The 24149-nt window shown below is 34.4% G+C and overlaps 1 protein-coding gene and 1 long non-coding RNA gene across 3 annotated transcripts; one reads left to right on the forward strand and one right to left on the reverse strand.

Annotated features, from left to right (window-relative positions):
- Positions 1–2592: 2592 nt before the first annotated feature.
- Positions 2593–11031, forward strand: LOC110457996. 2 transcript variants are annotated; one of them, XM_021509514.1, is made up of 4 exons: positions 2593–2881; positions 7065–7371; positions 7699–7900; positions 8334–11031. In XM_021509514.1, the coding sequence occupies exons 1-4, from the start codon at positions 2810–2812 to the stop codon at positions 10567–10569; spliced, it is 2817 nt and encodes a 938-aa protein (XP_021365189.1). In that variant the 5' UTR covers positions 2593–2809; the 3' UTR covers positions 10570–11031. The 2 variants fall into 2 exon arrangements, with proteins under 2 accessions (XP_021365189.1, XP_021365191.1); XM_021509516.1 differs by lacking the exon at positions 2593–2881 and having other exon boundaries at positions 7317–7375; positions 8334–11030.
- Positions 11032–12666: 1635 nt separating this feature from the next.
- Positions 12667–22129, reverse strand: LOC110457992. The gene is made up of 2 exons (XR_002463753.1): positions 22055–22129; positions 12667–15186 (listed from the first exon to the last, which is right to left on the reverse strand). It is a non-coding gene; the product is annotated as an uncharacterized LOC110457992 (long non-coding RNA).
- Positions 22130–24149: the final 2020 nt, after the last annotated feature.

A 24149-nucleotide genomic window follows, 5' to 3' on the forward strand; every position in this document is an offset into this window, starting at 1 on the left:
TTCGGGTGCGTGGTTCCATAAATAAAACGCAAAATACCATCAGGGTTACGTAGGCTCTTGAACCGGCGTAACTGTACCCTGAAAGGGACATTTCGGTATTTTGGCTAATATTTGGGGATAAACGATCAATATAAGCAGAAAAGAAGTCATATTTCAAATATTTTAGAGTCAAACAAGGTTATGATTAAATTTCATATTCCATGTAAGGATAGACAGCAGACAATAAATCTGACATACAGTAAACTTGTCATACAAGTATTATCAAATGAAAACTGTATACATAAAAGTACTTCTTTGCATTGAATGACAGTTTCTTGGGCCGTTTTCCAATAAGTGTCCCGTTTTGGTACTGTCCCGATTTGGGTACAGTGACGGTAATGTCTGTCTTTATACACGAACAGAGAAGATATATAGACACAGCGTTTATATATTTAAAGTGATAGTAATCATTACCTTATTTTTAATAAAAAAAAAAAGACTTGATTGAAGTCAATATTACTACCCATGCTAAACCGTTAGTCTTGTCCTATTGTTAAGCATATTCTATGTAATTGCCAGCTAAATCAATTAAATGCTTTACCTCTGATGAACTTTCCAGACTATTTAGAGCTACATATTGTATGGTATATTTACACAAATGACCCAGTGACCCGACTTATCCAACATAGATATTTGTCGGACCATCATTTCTATCTGATGGGGTAACTGGTCGAGTATTAGATAATTAAGTATTTATACCATCGCGTGTTTACTTCATCAAATTATTAAACGTTTTATATGTATATTAAAATACATATCAACCTTCAAAAACTCTCAAACTAATATATTTTGTTATAAAATTTCATAACTAAGGAAGTGTTGTGTCAACATAACCTAGATCATTTGAATATAAACATGCATTGATTAAATGCAGGTTACCATAATGATATCAAATGTACAATATTTACAACGCTAAATCTAGTACTAACGTAAGGTACATAAATACCATCTGTATACATTTATATGACCAATAGGGACGGTTTACTGCAAAGCTTAAAGACAAACGGGGCGAATTCTCTTTCTATAGCATGACTTTTCCCTTTCTTGATAGCAACAATCCTGCTTCCGTGTTTACATGTCGCACTTGATTCGGTACTCAAGAGCTTGCTTCACATATCACGACATGCGTATAAGATGTCGACTGCTGACGGACAAACTTACAAAACAGGATTTTAAAAGATGTAGGTTAATGAAAACAATAGACCAGTTTTATTGTTAGCCATCAGAATTTTGCAGAGAAATATGCTATTTCTTTGTGTGATATGAAGTTCAATTTTTTTTTTATTAGGTTCATTAGAGTGTCTTGTGGTTTTGTAGTTACAAATGTACTACCCGATATTCGACTTTCGACTTAAAGTTACATGGCGGGCGCCATAGATGAAGCAGAAGACGTTTACCCTTCCGGAACACCTGGCCTTATTTTCCTTGTTCTTTTTCATCGGTCTCAATGTAAATCCATCCAATGTTAATATTTTGCCAAAGATTTATGAGTTCGAATAATATTTTTTGTTGAAAATTCGAAATTCTTTTGCTGTGTTTTAAATGGAAAACTACAGATAAAAATCAATTACTCAAAATGCTAATTAGGAACCCGTTTGTCGATTCAGCCAAATGAAGTAAGCATTTTGCTGCATCATTTCCTAGCCATTTCGTTCATTTAGGACATATCAGCGAACACAAGTTGTTTAACCAACTGTCTAAATGTCTACGTTTGTCTTATAGACGAGTCGGGTACAGAAAGTTAGAAGCTTATACAATTGATTAATTATTAGCCGCAGTAGCTTTGAAATCATCAAGAAAATGCTGAATTTGTAACAAATAAAGCAATGCGTCTCAATTGAAGTGTTCCTCGTGTTTACATTGGCGGTCAGGTCCTAGGGACGTCACTTTTCTAAAAATATTTTGTTAGAGGTGTCAATTAAATAAGTCTGCTGAACTAATTATCAAAGATATTTAGGAATATGATAAAAGAAATAAGTCAACATTTTCAATATCTCTCATGCGAGCCGTCACCATGCGATGTTTTACAATAGGCGAGTATGCAGCCGAAAACTGCTGTATTATACAAAATATACACATGTATTGTAATTTATGTTTTGCACTTGAGTGAATGGCATAATTAACATAAATGAGCTAAATTTATGAATAGCTATCGATATAACATTTTAACTATAACTAAGCCAAAGGGGATGGGTAGAAGGACACTAATATCAAATGTAAACATTCTTATTCAAAACAATGATATTTCACAATATATTTAAAATATTTAAAGTATCTGCATGCTTTCAATAACAACAGAATTGTATACATACTTCTATAGATAAATTGTCTTAGTAAATATGAAATCGCACTAGCGCTTCGTCCTCGATAACAGCATCCTTACATCTTACTTGAAATATGCATCTCATTGTACAAGGTAATAGGTCACCTATATATTGACACTTTGAGCCCGTTCTAGCCCGCGCTATCACCGTTATCGCTAGTGCTACACCAGTACCAAACACCGGCCAGATTTTGACCGTGCGTTGATATAGATGTACTGTACCAATCAGCCCATTCATTACCTCTGTCACACGCGGACCCTAAGACGTGTGCAGGGACTCCGAGAGGCTCAGCCGTTGTAGACCACACTTTTTTACAACACAAGATATTTAAGTATTGTATTAAGAGATATTATTCCATTGAGGTGGTGCATACGATATCGGAACTACGCCATTGTAATTAAGTTTAAAACAAGCTAAAATAATAGAAATAAACATTCCTGTGTAAAATGAACGGACTACAAAAATCGGGTTATCTACAGGTGAAGCAACCATCAAATATAAAGGGACGCAAGCTCAAGGTAAGCTTACCGAATACAGTTTTACTTTCATGTTTTTTCACATGATAGTATTGGTTCTGATGTGTCTGTATATGGGAGTCCTTGTACATTTTGTTATATTTCAAATTAATTTTGTTAAGTTGGTTAGAGGATATTGCATTAAAGAACAAAGAAGCTTACAGAAGAAAGTATCCATTATGTTGTTATGAATAAGGTATTCAAATGTTTTTCTCGGCAATAGTTGTGTTATGATGATTAATTTACATAGTAAATGTCCTAATGTTTCATTTACTAATGTACTGTTATAGATATAATTAAGGTATGTATATGTCCACCTATATTGATAATGCCACTTTATATAAAAATATGAATATATCATCATATACTACCAGTTATATTAATAATACATGTGTGCTATTGGTTGGTGAAAATAAACGAAATCTAAATAAAGTATGTTAAACACTTATTTAATAGTTCATCAAGATGTAAAGGTGTCATGCATGTTCTATTTCATTTTATTTCTTATTCTTACATTTTGATATCAACATAAAAATCACAAAATAATGTGAACTAGCATACATGATTTTTATTTTAGCAATAGTTATGTTAAAGATTATGTCATTAATTTGTCGTTAACATAAATTAAAAGTGTGGATTTCACATGCTAGCTGCGATACAGAATTCAAAATATCACTTTAAACGTCACAAAATAGAAGTGTATTCTGAAAGAATAGACTCATATTTCATTAAGACAGTTATCATTAAAAGTCCTATAATTGTTAACTGTATAGCACACTCACCTTATAATGGTTGTTTGTCTGCAATAGTGTAAAAAATTAAGGGGATGCAGTTGATTTTAAGGATTTTATTTTAAAAAGTGTATAATTGTTTACGTATATAGGTGTTTTTCGAAGATGAAGTTGTTTTTTAAACAATAGAACTGTGTAAAAAATTAAGGGAATGCAGTTGATTTTAAGGATTTTATTTTAAAAAGTGTTTAATTGTTTATGTATATAGGTGTTTTTCGAAGATGAAGTTGTTTTTTAAACAATAGAACTACAAATAAGCCAACATTTAGCAAGTGTTCTTCTTTGTTATTGTTTGACGTCACAATTGTCATGACGTAATCACCATACGTCAAAGTTATGATCTCATGAGTTTAAACAAGATGTGTCTTGTTTATACAATGAACATATGTGATTAAATCTAACATCAGACACCATGTACCAATGTTTCAATTCCTCATACTAGGTACGTCAATACCTATGTTTATTGAATACTATAATTGTGTTTCTACAATCATTTAGGTATGTTGACACAAACATTGGTAAATAAAACCCTTAAAACATAGTAAGTTCAAACATTTATCTTTGAACGTAAATACTCAAAACAAGAATGACGCGTTAGTAAGCATGTAGAATTACAATGATATAACAGATATCTACGATAATGAAATAAAGTACATAATTACAGACGTTTGATGACGATATGTTGAGACGCAGCCCTTTAGAAGTTTATACATATGGTGATAAAGAGAGGTCAATAAATCAAGATGTAGGCTGTGGGTATTACTGATGTACTTACCAGATAGCCGGCTTGGTGTAAATGACTCCCGAACTTCTCAGTATAAGTACGGCAGTACTGGGATAGTTACACACATTCATATGACTACCCGATTGTCGTATGACTCATTGTTACGACGGGTACTTAGATCATTTTCAAAGTTAATATTCCTTTATGTGGGTACGTAGATTGTGTCATCAAAGATGAGAGCGATGGGATGTATGCTTGTCGAGTTTTTCCATCATTATGGAATTTTGAAATCTCTTGTACTTTTCCCGCATAAGATCGAATATTTCAAATTGATAGAATTCGTCTTATAATAAAAGAGGAAAAAATAATATCGAATTTTAAACATAACCTAGTTAGAACTCTAATCTGATAAACATGGAAGAAAATATAATCAAAGGAACTATTTACATGAACTATTTAGAAAAAGGACAAGGAGACCAAGACCACGTGTACCGGAAGGCATAGCGTGGTTTGTTTCTGGTAAACAGTCGCTTTGTGAATCTACTTTCATTTTCTAAATGTTAGAGCTAGGGTTGTAACGACGTTAACACATAACATGCTCATGAGTATAATAAAAATAAGTCGATATTGATATGCACAATGCAATATCATATTTCCTAGGGAGATCATGATGACGACAAAACCAATTACACATTTTCTAATTAAGTTACAGTAGTCATTAACAGTCAATGTAAGCTTAAAAACGGATACTATATCCTCTATGTTTCATAACAGCAAAACATATTCGAACTAAACTAAACAGTGCAAAAAGGTAGGAAATTGGAAAAGAGAAGATATGAAAATTAAAGTCACACAAGGGGAACATATAGATAGAAAGGAAAGAAACAGAAAGGAGAAAGGATAGAAGCAGAAAGGATAGAAACAGAAAAGATAACAATACAAGTCTCAGCTGTTGAATAATCAATGTTTCCCAAGCATATGATAGAGAAGATTATCTCGGATGGCAGAAGGTTCCACATTAGTCGCCTTCTACTATCATACAGTTCTTTGATATCGCCAACCATGCACATGTAATTTCTACCCTAATGAGATATTTGATACTGATTTAACTAGATGGCGGATGTCAATGTCACAATATTTAGTATCAAATGTCAAGGTTATGTATTCAACAAAAAATAAAATATGTCATTACATAACACTTACAATATGGTCAGAAATAGCACATCACATCATGACAATGACGTCAGAATGTTATAATGAAAAACAAAATAATTGTTTATGAAACGCATGTGATATCAATTAGAGAGAACTGGATAAGGGGTACCCCTGTAATGGTGCATGTCGTTTCCTCAATGTAACTGGATATATCAGACTAGGATAAGGACAAGGATGTGTATCCCTCTACCGTCACACTCAAACATTATCTTAATTCTCTCTACACGTATCATTTATATAAGACGATATGCTCATAATTGAAACCTTTGTTATCAACAGATTGTGAGCTAATGCAGTGGTTACCCATAGAATATACAAAACTGTCACGTACTATATATATTTAGTATATATCAACTATCTCAAATGGTCATGTTACGGAAAACACGCTGTTCTTTTTATATTTCATTGTTGTTTTATGTATGGTATATTAAGCCATTGTCTGGGTCCTTTATACAAAAATAACAGAGCGGATTGCTCCAAAATATCGGCTTAATGTTGTCCAAACTGTCGACATCACTGTAAACATTGATATTTTGGAGGACACTTTATTTTTCTGTGATATGATGGGATACATCGTGATAAGTGCCACATGTGTTAAAGATGTTTTTCTCCAGATTTTTTTCATTCTGTTTTTTTGTATATGCTTACATAATTTCTGTCTCATATCGGCTACGAGTTTGGATTTCTTGTGTTATGCATTAGAGCTGTTTTATTATAATTTACTGAGAAGAGAAAGGTTATAATATACATGTTAGTGTAAGAGTGTCCTTCAAGTCAGGATATTAATTGCGATCATTTAACCATTCATAAAACAGCAAGGTTATGCATGTACACTGATTTGTGTTTTATCATACAATGGGACCAAAGTACACAGAGCTTGATGGTGGTCGTATCGTAATATACATATAAAGTGCTATCTAAACCACTTACTGATAACGTGATAACACATCTACGTCAGCGGAGATAGATCAGGCAGTTCCTGCTACATAGGGACCACACAATACAGTTTATCATATTGTTCAAACGAAAACCTTTGTAGTCATTTGCTATTTTTTCTGGTTGTTTAAATAATTTCCATTTCTAAAGTTTTTCTCATATAAGATTTTGTCACTTTAAAAATAAAAGTATTTGTTATTATTTATCATCATTTATTCATATATAAATGAAGTTCAATAGGATTAAACGTTTGACAAAATAAAAGTGTTATATTTGTAAAAACAGCACAATGCATGGTTCATGAACCACTTACTCTTTAATACATTATATCAATCAGCTCAATCGAATCATTTCCATACAAACGTTGGAAAGGGTTTGATATAGCTTGGAAATAAAACGTATGTTTAATCCGTATCTTCAGTAAACTGAATAATCTCATTTATACGTAAATTTATACTGTATACATTTCACGTAACGTGAGTTTAAATTGTATTTTAAGATCGGAGTATTTATGCTTCAGACATGGAAAACGAAATGGGGTATTTTGCACAAGATGAGCAACATCTCCGAAGGGACATTTGCTGCCAAATTAGACCTATACCCTGACGAGATCTCCGCGGCCACAGTATCACAGGACAAACAAACCTATATATTTGAAAATGTCTCGTGTATCCAGTCTGCCAATTCGAAGACCCACAAATGTGCGTTTGAGATTGTTGAGACATACCCACTGATATGTCTTGCATCCTTGATCGACGAAGAAACACTGGAATGGGCCAAAGCTTTCCAGTACATTTTCTGGCCACCTCCGGGTCCAGATGGTGAAGGTAGGTAAGCATACTTGTGGTCAGCTTGCGTCCTGCGTTGCTCGTTCCTTGAACAATACGTCTTAACGATATTATTAATGTAAAAGTTACAGCATCCTAAAAATCGGTTTCTGTATTAAGTTTTATCAGCCACCCAATTATTACTCTTTGTTTGAAAGTTTAAGTACATCATGTACTTTGTACAAATCGGACTTTTGTTGTTGAATTTGATATACCACATAATGAATCTTTGCAGTCATTACAAACCAAATTTGTTGTGCGAGCTTTAGGATTCATTGCTTTTTAAAATGTAGATGAAATTGTTAACACGAGGAAATTCTATTGTAGATTTGTTCCAAGTAATAATTGAAGAGAACGAGGACTCCAGGAAATACTCCCTAAGCGGTGAATACTGGATGCTCCTTTCGCCACAGGAACTAAAAATCAAGGCAATGTCAAAGGCTCAAATGTTGTCATGGAAACTCAGCAATCTGAAAAGATTTAACCTGGATCAAAGCAACTCCAAAATACTCATCATAGAATCAGGAGCGTAAGTATATAATCTAGACATATGACGATATCAAATGTTCATGGATGTATAGCCTGATGTTCAGAAGTAATTATACACACAATATATTCAAACCATAACATTTGCTGCACTTTCAACTGACTATATGAAATATTTTACATACATGTTTGATTATAACGATTACGGTGAACTAGTAACAGTAGCCTGCGTTGCAACTATCATCGCGAATATATACGACTATCATATACTATAGCACTTATCAATTTTTGCAATCATGTAATGCAATCTCCGCCAATTAGAGAAAATATCGTTCCCGCAAAAATTACCGACTGCACGGTAAAATGTCTATTTAAATGTATTCCATATTTACTATATTATACACTTATGGTTAAAGCCGAACAAAATCCTAGAATAAAAAAAGGCAGATTTGTACGTTCCGTTTCTTTTCTTACAGGAAGTCAGATTTTGGTGAGGCCAAGTTTATGTTCCGGTCAAGCAATGTTCGCGAAATATTCCAATGCATTAGAAAAAACATAGCACGCGCTGTCGAGCAGCGACAACGGAAACTATCGACAGACTCTCTAGAATGGCGCGGGAGAGCATCTTCAGCTTCCAACAGTGAGAAGGGTTATAAGATGCTTTTAGAGAGAAGCAGAGAAAATCTGAATGTATCCAGCGACTCCATTGACAGCATAAGTGGGACTTCAGGTAGTACAAAACAGAGGACTAAAAGTCAAGATAGTTTACATAATGTCGGTTCACTTGAAACCTTTCCTCCACCTAAACCCCCGCGCTTGCCACCTAAAGCAGATCAAATTGATGGCAATCAGTTATCAAGTTGTTATGACGAACTTTCCCTCCCTTCAGCAGCAAAAGTTGATGCTAAGAAGGAATCACCTTCAATCGTCTCTACTGAGGTCATTCATGATAAGGAGAATCAGCGGTTTGTAGAGGTAAACCACGACAAGTATGGCTACAGTCACATCCCGTGCCAGATACCTCCAGAGTCTCGGATCAGTGTTGTGCGTTCCGTGTCCGGATATGATGACGTCGATTTAAGCCCGACCTCAGAAAAAGGTAGAACGATTCCAAACCGTTTAGATCATAACCAAGATCTTAGGTCTGGTTCAGTCAAATCTAATGACTCAGGTTTTGTAGCGTCTCCAGATGTCGAGACTTCGGGTTCTACGGTACGACAGACAGCCACCGGCTTAAAAGCCAATCACAAAAAGAACGGCTCGTTTGACAGCGCTATATATACGTCATCTGGCGTGGAGTCGATCAGTGCAGCGGTAAATGACGTGCTTATCGTCACCGAACTATCGACAGGCAACAAAACTTACGATAACATTGACTGTTCGGTCCCAGTCGACCATAGTGAGATATATAGCGATATACATTCTCATTCCAAACATGACACTCATATAAACGAAGAGACAGAGACACAATACGAGGACACACATATAAACGAAGAAACAGAGACACAATACGAGGACCTTGAAAAGTACCGAAAAGATCTAAGCAAGTATCTCGGCATGGATCCTCGAGTGAACCCAAAAGACGTACCGCCTTCTTTGCCAGACCGACCCACTTCGCTACCGATTCGGCGGAAGGAGTTCAAGAAAAAGACCAAAAAGTCGAAATCTAGCAGAAAAGTTACATTTTCGCGTTTTCTAAAAGAACGTAACAGTGCACATAGTCGAACTGCATCCGTAACGTCGACATCTTCATCGTCATCTGTGTCTGATGGCGAAGAAGAATCGTCCATTCCGAAGATACCAACATTCCAAATGTTAAAACACATGCAGAAGAACACTCTTTATGAACAGACTAGCGTTCACGACGACAAAAACAATATGTTGACAGTTTCTACAACGAACAACCCAGATAATGTCCCACATAGACACTCTTCGGATCCAGTGCTTATGGGGGCGTCTCAAAGCCTTACAAACACACAAAGTGCAGGCTATGTTGAGGTCAAAAACGAACCCAAAAGGACAGTTTCTTTTGACTTATTAACGGGAGAACTTTTGGAAGATTCCGTCGTTACAACGAATGATCACACAGTGTCACGTATACTATCGCCGACCTCCACAGATACTCCTAACTTTCCTCCTGTTGTTGAAAAGCTAGTCGCCATCGACCTGCCAGAGAACAAATCGACTGAAATAGTAATGGACAGCGCTACAGGGACACAAGATCAGCTGATTTTCCGTGCAAAGCCTGATGGCAACTTTGTATGGGACCCATTTCCAAATATGACAAAACCTGACCGACCACTGATAGACTTTGACAGTAATCAAGATTTGACTTTTTCTTCCGAGAACAAAACTGTTTTGTCACCAGTTACATTAGACACAAATTGCTATGAAATCATGGTATCGCCAAGTGAAGTCAACAATTTTGGCAATCTCGATTCGCTTGACTTATCAAGCATCAAACCAGAGAGTAGCCCAATCGGTACATCAACACCAAATGCAATGTCTGTAGACAACATGGACCCATTCAATATTTTCAGCCAGGATACTTCCCCGTTGAACGTGGCTCACAGTAGGAGTAATTCTTTCGATGTTGATGCTGACATTAGTGTCAATAAGCCAAATGACGTCAGCGAGGAGTCTACGTACATGGACATGTCAAGGGTCACACCGCCGGTCGAGGATGTGTACGTCGCGCCTTCAATGGTATGACGTCGACCAATAAGATTTTGTAACATCTTATCGTACAGCTAAACGCATATTCGTACAAACGTAAAAATGACTACAGATTGTACTAGACCTTATAGCATTGTCGTTTGTGTAAGCTTGTGCACACAAGTAAGATAATAAGATCAAGTTAATCGATAGATTCATTAAAACAAGTTTGGGCAAACATGCGGACAATACAAAATTACTGAAATTAAAGATCGCTGGTAAAACTGGCAGTGATGTTTAGGGTTTCGACGAAATTCCCATTCAAATCTTGAAAACGTTCGAACTCTTCGGGATTTTATTTAAAAAATACATTTTATTCTTTCATATGTATTGGTTGTGTAATCAATACAAATCGTATCTCAATGCCATAATATTGCCATGTTAAGAATTATCATGCAAATGTGTTATCTCTTGAAAAATGTTGACGTATATGTAATAATTTGCATTATAGTATATACAAATAAAATTTCAAATGAAATTGTATTCAAAGTATAACCAGCTTGTTTTATTAACTTGGAAAGGACCATCTAACCGAACACCTTCTTTGTACATAGTAAACCTAATATTTAACCTGCAATTCGTTAACCAATTAATAATCCTTTACTCAACAAACCTGAATTGTACATTGAAAAACCAAATATTAGCCATGTACTTAGTAAATCTAATACTTCTTTGCTAAGTAACCCTTCAGTTTTGCCCTGAACTAAGTAAACTAACCTCACACTAATATTGTCCTTGCTAAAAACTAACCCTTTATAGAGAAAAATCTAAAACTAACCCAATATTAACTAAATATAACACGTATTGTTTACTTTGTAAATCTTACACCCACCCTATTCTTTGTTATTTTTGGCATCTTGCTCTTATTTATCACTAACCCATGACTTTCTAAGGACTAAGTACACCTAACACTAAACTTGTACTTAGTTTTTTAACAATAACCCTGTTCTTAGAAAACCTTTATTCTACACCTCACAATAGCCCAGTCCTTCAAATGCATAACACTAACCCTGCAGTTGCCATACATAACACTTAACCTATAGTTACTAAACATAAAACTTTCCCTGTAGATACTTAACATAACACTAATCATGTAGTTTGTTTTGTTTTTTGTTTCGTTTTTAAATTGTTTAACGGCCCATTGACAATGCGAGTCATTTAGGGCCAACAACACTGTAAAAAGAGACATTCACGAAAATAAACACATCAAAACAAAACTTAATAGCTTAAAATATGTAACGGATTAAAGAAAAACATATATATATATCGCACAAATTGGGTGCAAATTATATCATATTTTAACTCATATTGATCAATAGAGTGTAAAGTCGAATATTAATTGCACAGAAACTGTATCGAATAATCTTTTCATAGACTGTACATCATAAAATCTATCACGTATTTGTTTGAAATCAGCACATTCAATCATAAAGTGTTTGACTGTAAATGGTTGATCGCATGCATGACAATAAGGCTGGTCTTCCTTCCTCAAAATGTAGGACAATTTCCTCTCTGCAGTCTGCTCTACTTGTTGCACATGAACCCACATTAGGTTGAATTTCAAATAACTTGCTGTTTAATTATTCAGACCATTTAGTTTGCCGATTCGTTTCAATAAAATTTGCTATACAAGGTTTAAAATCAGAAAAAAGGCAGTTTAATATCTTTTGGTTGTAGGTTAAGTGTAGTTACTATACATAAAACTAATCCTGTAGTTACTTAATATACCACTAGACCTAAAGCTACCTGACATAACACTCACCCTGTAGTTACTTAACATAACGCTAACCCTGTAGTTACTTAACATAACAATAACCCTGTAGTTACTATACATAACACTAATTCTGTAGTTACTATACATAACACTAATTCTGTAGTTACTTAATATACCACTAGACCTAAAGCTACTTGACATAACACTAACCCTGTAGTTACTTAACATGACACTTACCCTTACTAAACTCGTTATCCTTACACTATCCTTAAGTTAACCTAAGTAACAAACCCGTACATAGTTAACCATACAATAACCCCATACTTTGTTACGTTTTGGTGTCAACAAAACCATTACAACACGATAGACAACGAACATAACATAAGCAAGTTTTATTGCCTGAAGTTACAATCATAAGAAAATCAAATACAGCCTTTTATCATGATACGTGACATCACATTTCTTTTTACAAACAGAAATGACTTTCATAATCTGTTCGTTCAGTTAAGACATTTATACATCTGAAAAACAAAAACAGTTGAACTCGAATTCGTTAAATTTCTTTGCTTGGTGGATATTGTCGTATACAATTACAACACACCGCCGACGCACCCAAAAGATAACCTTTGAAATGTGAAATGTATGAAACAGTAGTGTATATATATATAATCATTTGCGTGAAAATATCGTTGGACATTAATCAAACTGAGTTTAGTGTTTCCTCTTCAATGCAATGATTTCTACTCTTGAGGTCTCGTTGTAATTTTGATCGAAGAGAAAACAATACAATATGCTCTGTCAACGAAGGAGGTATACGAATTTCTCATAAAGTATTCATTTATCATTACAACCAGCATAAATGAGCTAAAACACACATACTTTAAATCCAAGAGCGATTAGACTTTATTTTCAATATTACAAAAACGGAATTTTATAGTTTTTCTTATTAAGTTAAAGAAATAATTTTGTCAGAAAAGAAATACATATCACTATGATAACGGTAGCAACGTTATCGATAGGAAAACATTTTACGGGAAATTGTAAATATCTCTGGTTATCATAAAAGTATTTTAACAACATTAAAATGCGCTCATTCAATCAACAACATCAACCATTTGGCAAATAACAGTACTAACAGATAATAACAAAAAAGTCACATTAAAATTTGACAAGGCATGTTAACTTACTTCAGTGTTAAACCTACTCCCTATCTTTGGTTTATCATCCAAACATCTTATCGTCTAAGGTATTCTGGAATTCCTTATTGTATTCAAACTGGGGGGGGGGGGGGGAATTAATGCACGCTATGAATCTAAAACTACTAGTATTATTTGTTTGAATATTAACGGTTACTTTTTGTATAATTTGGTACTTTACAAAATACAAATTTCATCAATAATTTCCACACTTTTAACCAGTATTTTCAAATTTGTTCTATGATATTATCATGCCGGTCTCGAACAGAGTACATATTAATATGGTAGACAAATGTTTTGTATGTTGGATGCAATACATAAGGGGATAAAGCAAATTTGTCACAATCAAAGGATCGAGCGTTCAAATTCTGTTTACCATTCATATGATCTCCACCATGTGTATTTACATGAGCTATGCGCACCCGACTGTTGATCACTGACAGGATAATGATTAAGAAGCAAGTTAACAAGATTGTCTCGCCGTAGGACTTTTTTTTATGAATTCTCTTGCTTCATGTTTCTTTACAGGCATTGCCAACAGCTTCAATCAAACAATGGAGAATAAGCCTATTGTTTTCCGTTTGACGATTCAATAAGCATAGAATTATAAGTGGTACCTATATGTACAGATTATCATCCTGTGTGATTCTTTGGAGATATGTTGTCACACCAAGTCCTTGCACAATTACCTAATGTCTTGGGCTCGTTCTTTGGCGAGTACTCTATGGACTTTCGTCACAATTCTACAAATCATATCCAATTTTATTTACTCTAGTTAAGTTGTTCCACAAAGTCTCTCGAAACTAGATCGAATTTGGAAATATTTATACAACAAAAACATTTTATCTTAAAGACGTCGTTCGCTTATATTACTACCAATATATATATATTTTTTTATCTTCAAATATTTTGTTTCTTTTAGCAAGATAGAGATTTTTCACTGAAATGCAGGTTTTTTTCCACATACAAATTTATATTTATATATTATTTTTTATATAATGCGAGTAATAAATACGATACACTTTATGAAATCCTACCGAACGTTTATGCAGTAGTCGTTCACGAGTCCACAAGTTTATGCACAATCCGGATTACCTATGTTTATACTTTCACCACAGTTCCATTACAATAAAGAGCAAATAATGATATAAACGTGGTTTCCTACCAGCAATAGTGTTAATGTTAAATCTATATTAACTGCACGACTTGTAGTGACACAATAACTATTCGTGTATAGAAACTATAACACGTAACACGTCTGTTCGAATACCTCATTGTTCAGCAAGTCATCAACGTTTCTAAAATCCACACCTAACTAAACTTTTGATATGTTACGTCCTATGGACATACAGTAACACCATTTCAAAAAATGTAATACCAGTCAAAAATTGTTTTCGCATCTGTAACTGCCATCAAAAGTAACACAAACTAAAACTCAGAGGAGGGTCGACTTATATGATGCCATATATACCTTTTGTTCGAATTAAACCACAGGACATATTACTATTGCCTATTCTATAGTTTTTTTATTCGAAATAACTGCTGTCGTTTCAGTCTATAATGCTTTATATCCTATTGGAATGTGCATGTAGGAGTATTTTGTACGACCTACTCTTTTCTATCCCATTGGTATACATGTAGAGTATCAAGTACTACCTACTCTTTTCTATCCCATTGGTATACATGTAGAGTGTTTAGTACTACCTACTCTTTTCTATCCCTTTGGTATACATGTAGAGTATTTAGTACTAACTACTCTTTTTATCCCATTAGTATACATGTAGGGTATTTAGAACTACCTAACAGTTACTCTTTTTTATCCCATTGGTATACATGTAGAGTATTTAGTACTACCTACTTTTTTCTATCCCATTGGTATACATGTAGAGTGTCTAGTACTACCTATTCTTTTCTATCCCATTGGTATACATGTAGAATATTTAGTACTACCTACTCTTTTCTATCCCATTGGTATACAGGTAGAGTATTTAGTACTACTTACTCTTTTTAACCCATTGGTATACATGTAGAGTATTTAGTATTACCTACTCTTTTCTATCCCATTGGTATACAGGTAGAGTATTTAGTACTACTTACTCTTTTTATCCCATTGGTATACATGTAGAGTATTTGGTACTACCTACTCTTTTCTATCCCATTGGTGTACATGTAGAGTGTTTAGTACTACCTACTCTTTTTTATCCCATTGGTATACATGTAGAGTATTTAGTCCTACTTACTCTTTTTATCCCATTGGTATACATGTAGAGTATTTGGTACTACCTACTCTTTTCTATCCCATTGGAATACATGTAGAGTATTTAGTACTACCTACTTTTTTCTATCCCATTGGTATACATGTAGAGTATTTAGTCCTACCTACTCTTTTTACCCCATTGGTATACATGTAGAGTATTTAGTACTACATACTCTTTTCTATCCCATTGGTATACATGTAGAGGATTTAGTACTACTTACTCTTTTTATCCCATTGGTATACATGTAGAGTATTTGGTACTACCTACTCTTTTCTATCCCATTGGAATACATGTAGAGTATTTAGTACTACCTACTCTTTTCTATCCCATTGGTATACATGTAGAGTATTTAGTACTACTTACTCTTTTTATCCCATTGGTATACATGTAGAGTATTTAGTACTACCTACTCTTTTTACCCCATTGGTATACATGTAGAGTATTTAGTACTACCTACTCTTTTCTATCCCATTGGTATACATGTAGAGTATTTAGTACTACCTACTCTTTTCTATCCCATTGGTATACATGTAGAGTATTTAGTACTACCTACTCTTTTCTATCCCATTGGTATACATGTAGAGTATTTAGTACTACCTACTCTTTTCTATCCCATTGGTATACATGTAGAGTATTTAGTACTACCTACTCTTTTCTATCCCATTGGTATACATGTAGAGTATTTAGTACTACCTACTCTTTTCTATCCCATTGGTATACATGTAGAGTATTTAGTACTACCTACTCTTTTCTATCCCATTGGTATACATGTAGAGTATTTAGTACTACCTACTCTTTTCTATCCCATTGGTATACATGTAGAGTATTTAGTACTACCTACTCTTTTCTATCCCATTGGTATACATGTAGAGTATTTAGTACTACCTACTCTTTTCTATCCCATTGGTATACATGTAGAGTATTTAGTACTACCTACTCTTTTCTATCCCATTGGTATACATGTAGAGTATTTAGTACTACCTACTCTTTTCTATCCCATTGGTATACATGTAGAGTATTTAGTACTACCTACTCTTTTCTATCCCATTGGTATACATGTAGAGTATTTAGTACTACCTACTCTTTTCTATCCCATTGGTATACATGTAGAGTATTTAGTACTACCTACTCTTTTCTATCCCATTGGTATACATGTAGAGTATTTAGTACTACCTACTCTTTTCTATCCCATTGGTATACATGTAGAGTATTTAGTACTACCTACTCTTTTCTATCCCATTGGTATACATGTAGAGTATTTAGTACTACCTACTCTTTTCTATCCCATTGGTATACATGTAGAGTATTTAGTACTACCTACTCTTTTCTATCCCATTGGTATACATGTAGAGTATTTAGTACTACCTACTCTTTTCTATCCCATTGGTATACATGTAGAGTATTTAGTACTACCTACTCTTTTCTATCCCATTGGTATACATGTAGAGTATTTAGTACTACCTACTCTTTTCTATCCCATTGGTATACATGTAGAGTATTTAGTACTACCTACTCTTTTCTATCCCATTGGTATACATGTAGAGTATTTAGTACTACCTACTCTTTTCTATCCCATTGGTATACATGTAGAGTATTTAGTACTACCTACTCTTTTCTATCCCATTGGTATACATGTAGAGTATTTAGTACTACCTACTCTTTTCTATCCCATTGGTATACATGTAGAGTATTTAGTACTACCTACTCTTTTCTATCCCATTGGTATACATGTAGAGTATTTAGTACTACCTACTCTTTTCTATCCCATTGGTATACATGTAGAGTATTTAGTACTACCTACTCTTTTCTATCCCATTGGTATACATGTAGAGTATTTAGTACTACCTACTCTTTTCTATCCCATTGGTATACATGTAGAGTATTTAGTACTACCTACTCTTTTCTATCCCATTGGTATACATGTAGAGTATTTAGTACTACCTACTCTTTTCTATCCCATTGGTATACATGTAGAGTATTTAGTACTACCTACTCTTTTCTATCCCATTGGTATACATGTAGAGTATTTAGTACTACCTACTCTTTTCTATCCCATTGGTATACATGTAGAGTATTTAGTACTACCTACTCTTTTCTATCCCATTGGTATACATGTAGAGTATTTAGTACTACCTACTCTTTTCTATCCCATTGGTATACATGTAGAGTATTTAGTACTACCTACTCTTTTCTATCCCATTGGTATACATGTAGAGTATTTAGTACTACCTACTCTTTTCTATCCCATTGGTATACATGTAGAGTATTTAGTACTACCTACTCTTTTCTATCCCATTGGTATACATGTAGAGTATTTAGTACTACCTACTCTTTTCTATCCCATTGGTATACATGTAGAGTATTTAGTACTACCTACTCTTTTCTATCCCATTGGTATACATGTAGAGTATTTAGTACTACCTACTCTTTTCTATCCCATTGGTATACATGTAGAGTATTTAGTACTACCTACTCTTTTCTATCCCATTGGTATACATGTAGAGTATTTAGTACTACCTACTCTTTTCTATCCCATTGGTATACATGTAGAGTATTTAGTACTACCTACTCTTTTCTATCCCATTGGTATACATGTAGAGTATTTAGTACTACCTACTCTTTTCTATCCCATTGGTATACATGTAGAGTATTTAGTACTACCTACTCTTTTCTATCCCATTGGTATACATGTAGAGTATTTAGTACTACCTACTCTTTTCTATCCCATTGGTATACATGTAGAGTATTTAGTACTACCTACTCTTTTCTATCCCATTGGTATACATGTAGAGTATTTAGTACTACCTACTCTTTTCTATCCCATTGGTATACATGTAGAGTATTTAGTACTACCTACTCTTTTCTATCCCATTGGTATACATGTAGAGTATTTAGTACTACCTACTCTTTTCTATCCCATTGGTATACATGTAGAGTATTTAGTACTACCTACTCTTTTCTATCCCATTGGTATACATGTAGAGTATTTAGTACTACCTACTCTTTTCTATCCCATTGGTATACATGTAGAGTATTTAGTACTACCTACTCTTTTCTATCCCATTGGTATACATGTAGAGTATTTAGTACTACCTACTCTTTTCTATCCCATTGGTATACATGTAGAGTATTTAGTACTACCTACTCTTTTCTATCCCATTGGTATACATGTAGAGTATTTAGTACTACCTACTCTTTTCTATCCCATTGGTATACATGTAGAGTATTTAGTACTACCTACTCTTTTCTATCCCATTGGTATACATGTAGAGTATTTAGTACTACCTACTCTTTTCTATCCCATTGGTATACATGTAGAGTATTTAGTACTACCTACTCTTTTCTATCCCATTGGTATACATGTAGAGTATTTAGTACTACCTACTCTTTTCTATCCCATTGGTATACATGTAGAGTATTTAGTACTACCTACTCTTTTCTATCCCATTGGTATACATGTAGAGTATTTAGTACTACCTACTCTTTTCTATCCCATTGGTATACATGTAGAGTATTTAGTACTACCTACTCTTTTCTATCCCATTGGTATACATGTAGAGTATTTAGTACTACCTACTCTTTTCTATCCCATTGGTATACATGTAGAGTATTTAGTACTACCTACTCTTTTCTATCCCATTGGTATACATGTAGAGTATTTAGTACTACCTACTCTTTTCTATCCCATTGGTATACATGTAGAGTATTTAGTACTACCTACTCTTTTCTATCCCATTGGTATACATGTAGAGTATTTAGTACTACCTACTCTTTTCTATCCCATTGGTATACATGTAGAGTATTTAGTACTACCTACTCTTTTCTATCCCATTGGTATACATGTAGAGTATTTAGTACTACCTACTCTTTTCTATCCCATTGGTATACATGTAGAGTATTTAGTACTACCTACTCTTTTCTATCCCATTGGTATACATGTAGAGTATTTAGTACTACCTACTCTTTTCTATCCCATTGGTATACATGTAGAGTATTTAGTACTACCTACTCTTTTCTATCCCATTGGTATACATGTAGAGTATTTAGTACTACCTACTCTTTTCTATCCCATTGGTATACATGTAGAGTATTTAGTACTACCTACTCTTTTCTATCCCATTGGTATACATGTAGAGTATTTAGTACTACCTACTCTTTTCTATCCCATTGGTATACATGTAGAGTATTTAGTACTACCTACTCTTTTCTATCCCATTGGTATACATGTAGAGTATTTAGTACTACCTACTCTTTTCTATCCCATTGGTATACATGTAGAGTATTTAGTACTACCTACTCTTTTCTATCCCATTGGTATACATGTAGAGTATTTAGTACTACCTACTCTTTTCTATCCCATTGGTATACATGTAGAGTATTTAGTACTACCTTCTCTTTTCTATCCCATTGGTATACATGTAGAGTATTTAGTACTACCTTCTCTTTTCTATCCCATTGGTATACATGTAGAGTATTTAGTACTACCTTCTCTTTTCTATCCCATTGGTATACATGTCGGATTATTTTTGTACGACTAACTGTTTTCTATCTAATAGGCATGTACTGTAGGAGTGGTTAATACAAACTACAAACCAGGAGTATTTAGTACAGCCTACTAACAGTGGACTAGCATTGATGAGGTCTAATAAGACAGTAATTACATTGTTATCGCCAATGACGGAGTACTAATGTATCAATTAAGTACAGTTTTAAAGCTGTAGGACCTTTAATTCATAAACCAAAGAAAATACATGAATTAGATAAAAATATAAACAAACAAATGTATCACACTCATACAGAATCACATGTCTACAAATTGCTGTAAAGCAACAAGACGTTTTACAGGGTTGCTTACCTATTAATAATGAATACACATCATAAATACAATATTATACATACAAAAAATGTTTTGGTATTTGTAACGCCAACTTTTTTGATGCAGAGAGATTTATTTTGATTTAAATAGAATATGAAACATACTTTATAAGTGAATCATCAAATTGAATGGAGCAAAAGCCAAAATTACTCAAACTTGTTCAAAGTAATAACATCAAGCTATTCTGTGCCAGGTCTCACACTGACCTCACATTAATTACGATAATCAGGTGGCTGACTGATTTTCCAAATGCAGTTGTATAAGGATTGAAAAATATATATTCTTAACAGGCATCCTGGAATGTGAGTTATATATCATTTCTTGCATTAATCACAACAGAAAAAACTGCATTATTTCAGACTATTGTCAGAAGGGAGGCTCGCCTTTTTTGTGAAACTAATTAAAACTCCCGATAACCTTACCATTACGAAGGAAAGAAACATAACAAATGGCCTTAGATATAAAACATTCCCGTCCCCCAGCCATTGATTCAGCTGGTTTATATTGAGGATATCTAACAGTTTATGAGTTTCCAAATATAAACATTTAGATTTAGTCCAACAAGTTAAAAAAAACTAAACAATTCAAGTCACCTTGATGGCCCTTAATCTAGAACATACAGGATGACTGGTCAATATGTACAGGATGACTGGTCAATATGTACAGGGAGACTGGTCAATATGTACAGGGAGACTGGTCAATATGTACAGGATGACTGGTCAATATGTACAGGGTGGCTGGTCAATATGTACAGGTTGGCTGGTCAATATGTACAGGTTGACTGGTCAATATGTACAGGGAGGCTGGTCAATATTACAGGATGTACCAGTCAATATGCACAGGATGACTAGTCAATATGCACAGGATGACTAGTCAATATGCACAGGATGACTAGTCAATATGCACAGGATGAATGGTCAATATGCACAGATGACTGGTCAATATGCACAGATGACTGGTCGATGACTGGTCAATATGCACAGATGACTGGTCGATGACTGGTCAATATGCACAGATGACTGGTCGATGACTGGTCAATATGCACAGATGACTGGTCAATATGCACAGGAAGACAAGTCAACTTTACATGATGACTGGTCAATATGACAGGATGGACCAGTCAATATGCACAAGATGACTGGTCAATATGCACAGGATTACTAGTCAATATGCACAGGATGAATGGTCAATATGCACAGATGACTGGTCGATGACTGGTCAATATGCACAGATGACTGGTCAAGATGCACAGGATGACTGGTCAATTTGCACAGGATGACTGGTCAATTTGCACAGGATGACTGGTCAATATGCACAGATGACTGGTCGATGACTGGTCAATATGCACAGATGACTGGTCGATGACTGGTCAATATGCACAGGATGACCGGTCAACTTTACATGATGACTGGTCAATATGACAGGATGCCTGGACTACCTTCTCTTTTCTATCCCATTGGTATACATGTAGAGTGTTTAGTACTACCTACTCTTTTCTATCCCATTTGTATACATGTAGAATATTTAGTACTACCTACTCTTTTTACCCCATTGGTATACATGTAGAGTATTTAGTACTACCTACTCTTTTTACCCCATTGGTATACATGTAGAGTATTTAGTACTACCTCATCCTGTACATATTGACCAGTCTCCCTGTCAATATGCACAGGATGACTGGTCAATATGTACAGGATGACTGGTCAAAATGTACAGGTTGACTAGTCAATATTACAGGATGACTGGTCAATATTACAGGATGTACCAGTCAATATGCACAGGATGACTGGTCAATATGCACAGGATGACCAGTCAACTTTACATGATGACTGGTCAATATTACAGGATGACTGGTCAATATATACAGGGTGACTGGTCAATATGTTCAGGATGACCAGTCAATATGTACAGGGTGACCGGTCAATATGTACAGGAAGACTGTCAATATGTACAGGGTGACCGGTCAATATGTACAGGGTGACCGGTCAATATGTACAGGGTGACCGGTCAATATGTACAAGAAGATCTGTCAATATGTACAAGAAGATCTGTCAATATGTACAGAATGATCAGTCAAACAGGATAATCAGACAATATTACAAAATACTTGTCAAAATATACATTATGCAGGTTTTACTGTAAAAACTGTTACAGTAGATATAACTTTCTAGTATGTCTTAACAATATTATTGGGAATATATAATGTCACAGAGCGTTCTCGTTAAAAATAAACATTCAAAACAACCACTTCACATAAATATTATAACAGTCACATTAACAAAGTTTGGGAGTTGAGGTGCTACAAGGGCGTGCTTCACACAAATATACAACAAATTTTACAGGGATGAATATAGTCACAGTACTGTAGACAATTGTTCACTGCTGTTCATAACCTTTCAATGTTGAAGATACATGTTCATATAAAAAAAGTTAATGACCTTATACATATAGCACTCTTAAGGATCTTTATACCACTGTCAAAAACAGTACTATTGGAAACTTTATTTTGCATGATTACAGCTTTGATAAATCATTTTGAAAACCATACCTTCCGGGACTTTAATGAGAAATAATAAAGATGAAATAAACGAAATATCATCACCAACAGTGTGCCGAGTGTAAAAATTCAGTGGGGCTAGACTGGGTTTAGAACCCTGTGCTTAATATACAGAATAATATATACAGTAGTACTATCATTCTAACCGATTACCCTACCTGGTGATAGGAGGTATCCTTGCCCAACTGTGCTAGTCACTTATGGGGAGGTTACTGTATATAGGAAAAAAGGAAAAACCACTGTGTAGTGGGACAGGTATCCTTAAGCTATGCATGTTTTACCAAATAATGTTATGGGCTTATAACGCAAATTGCTATTGTTGACAAACTTAATGAAGCTCAGTTGGACTTTACATTAGCTTATCAGCAATAGGATCACAATTCCATTTTTGTTTAAACATACATTATTTATATTTTACACTTTGGAATTGTTTTGTTTTATTTAGTAACTACATGCTTCTAGCACCAGTTTATGATCTAAGTAAGTTGTTAGAAATGCAAAGTCAGGGTCGTCGCAATCAGACCGATGGCATCACACAGCGGGCACCAGACTAAATCCTGTTTTCCAAAAATAAACATAATCCATTCTTTTATGCATTTAATGCTAATGGAGGCAGAAGAGGAAATGTAAATATTAATGTATGTTCACCGTCTAATTGGGTATGACCATACCGTATTAAACACTTCGCAACAAATTTTATTTTGCAATTTTTCCTTTCCATAGTTGTCTTTAATTCTATTTTTGCAAACCATTTTATATTTGTCTTATTTATTATTTTACCAAGACTTATAACTGACAAAGGTATTTTAATTCCAAGGAATGTAGTGTTTTAATACAAATGATATTTTTCAGGCTATAAATTATTCATACTGTCATTAAACAGTAGTTGATTGCATTAAAATGATTATAGACAAATACGCAAACATACCACTTCAAGCACACATGCATACATTTCATAAATGGAGGCACCCCTGAA

Source organism: Mizuhopecten yessoensis, unplaced genomic scaffold, assembly GCF_002113885.1.
Source record: "Mizuhopecten yessoensis strain PY_sf001 unplaced genomic scaffold, ASM211388v2 scaffold9395, whole genome shotgun sequence".
Classification (NCBI taxonomy): domain Eukaryota; kingdom Metazoa; phylum Mollusca; class Bivalvia; order Pectinida; family Pectinidae; genus Mizuhopecten; species Mizuhopecten yessoensis.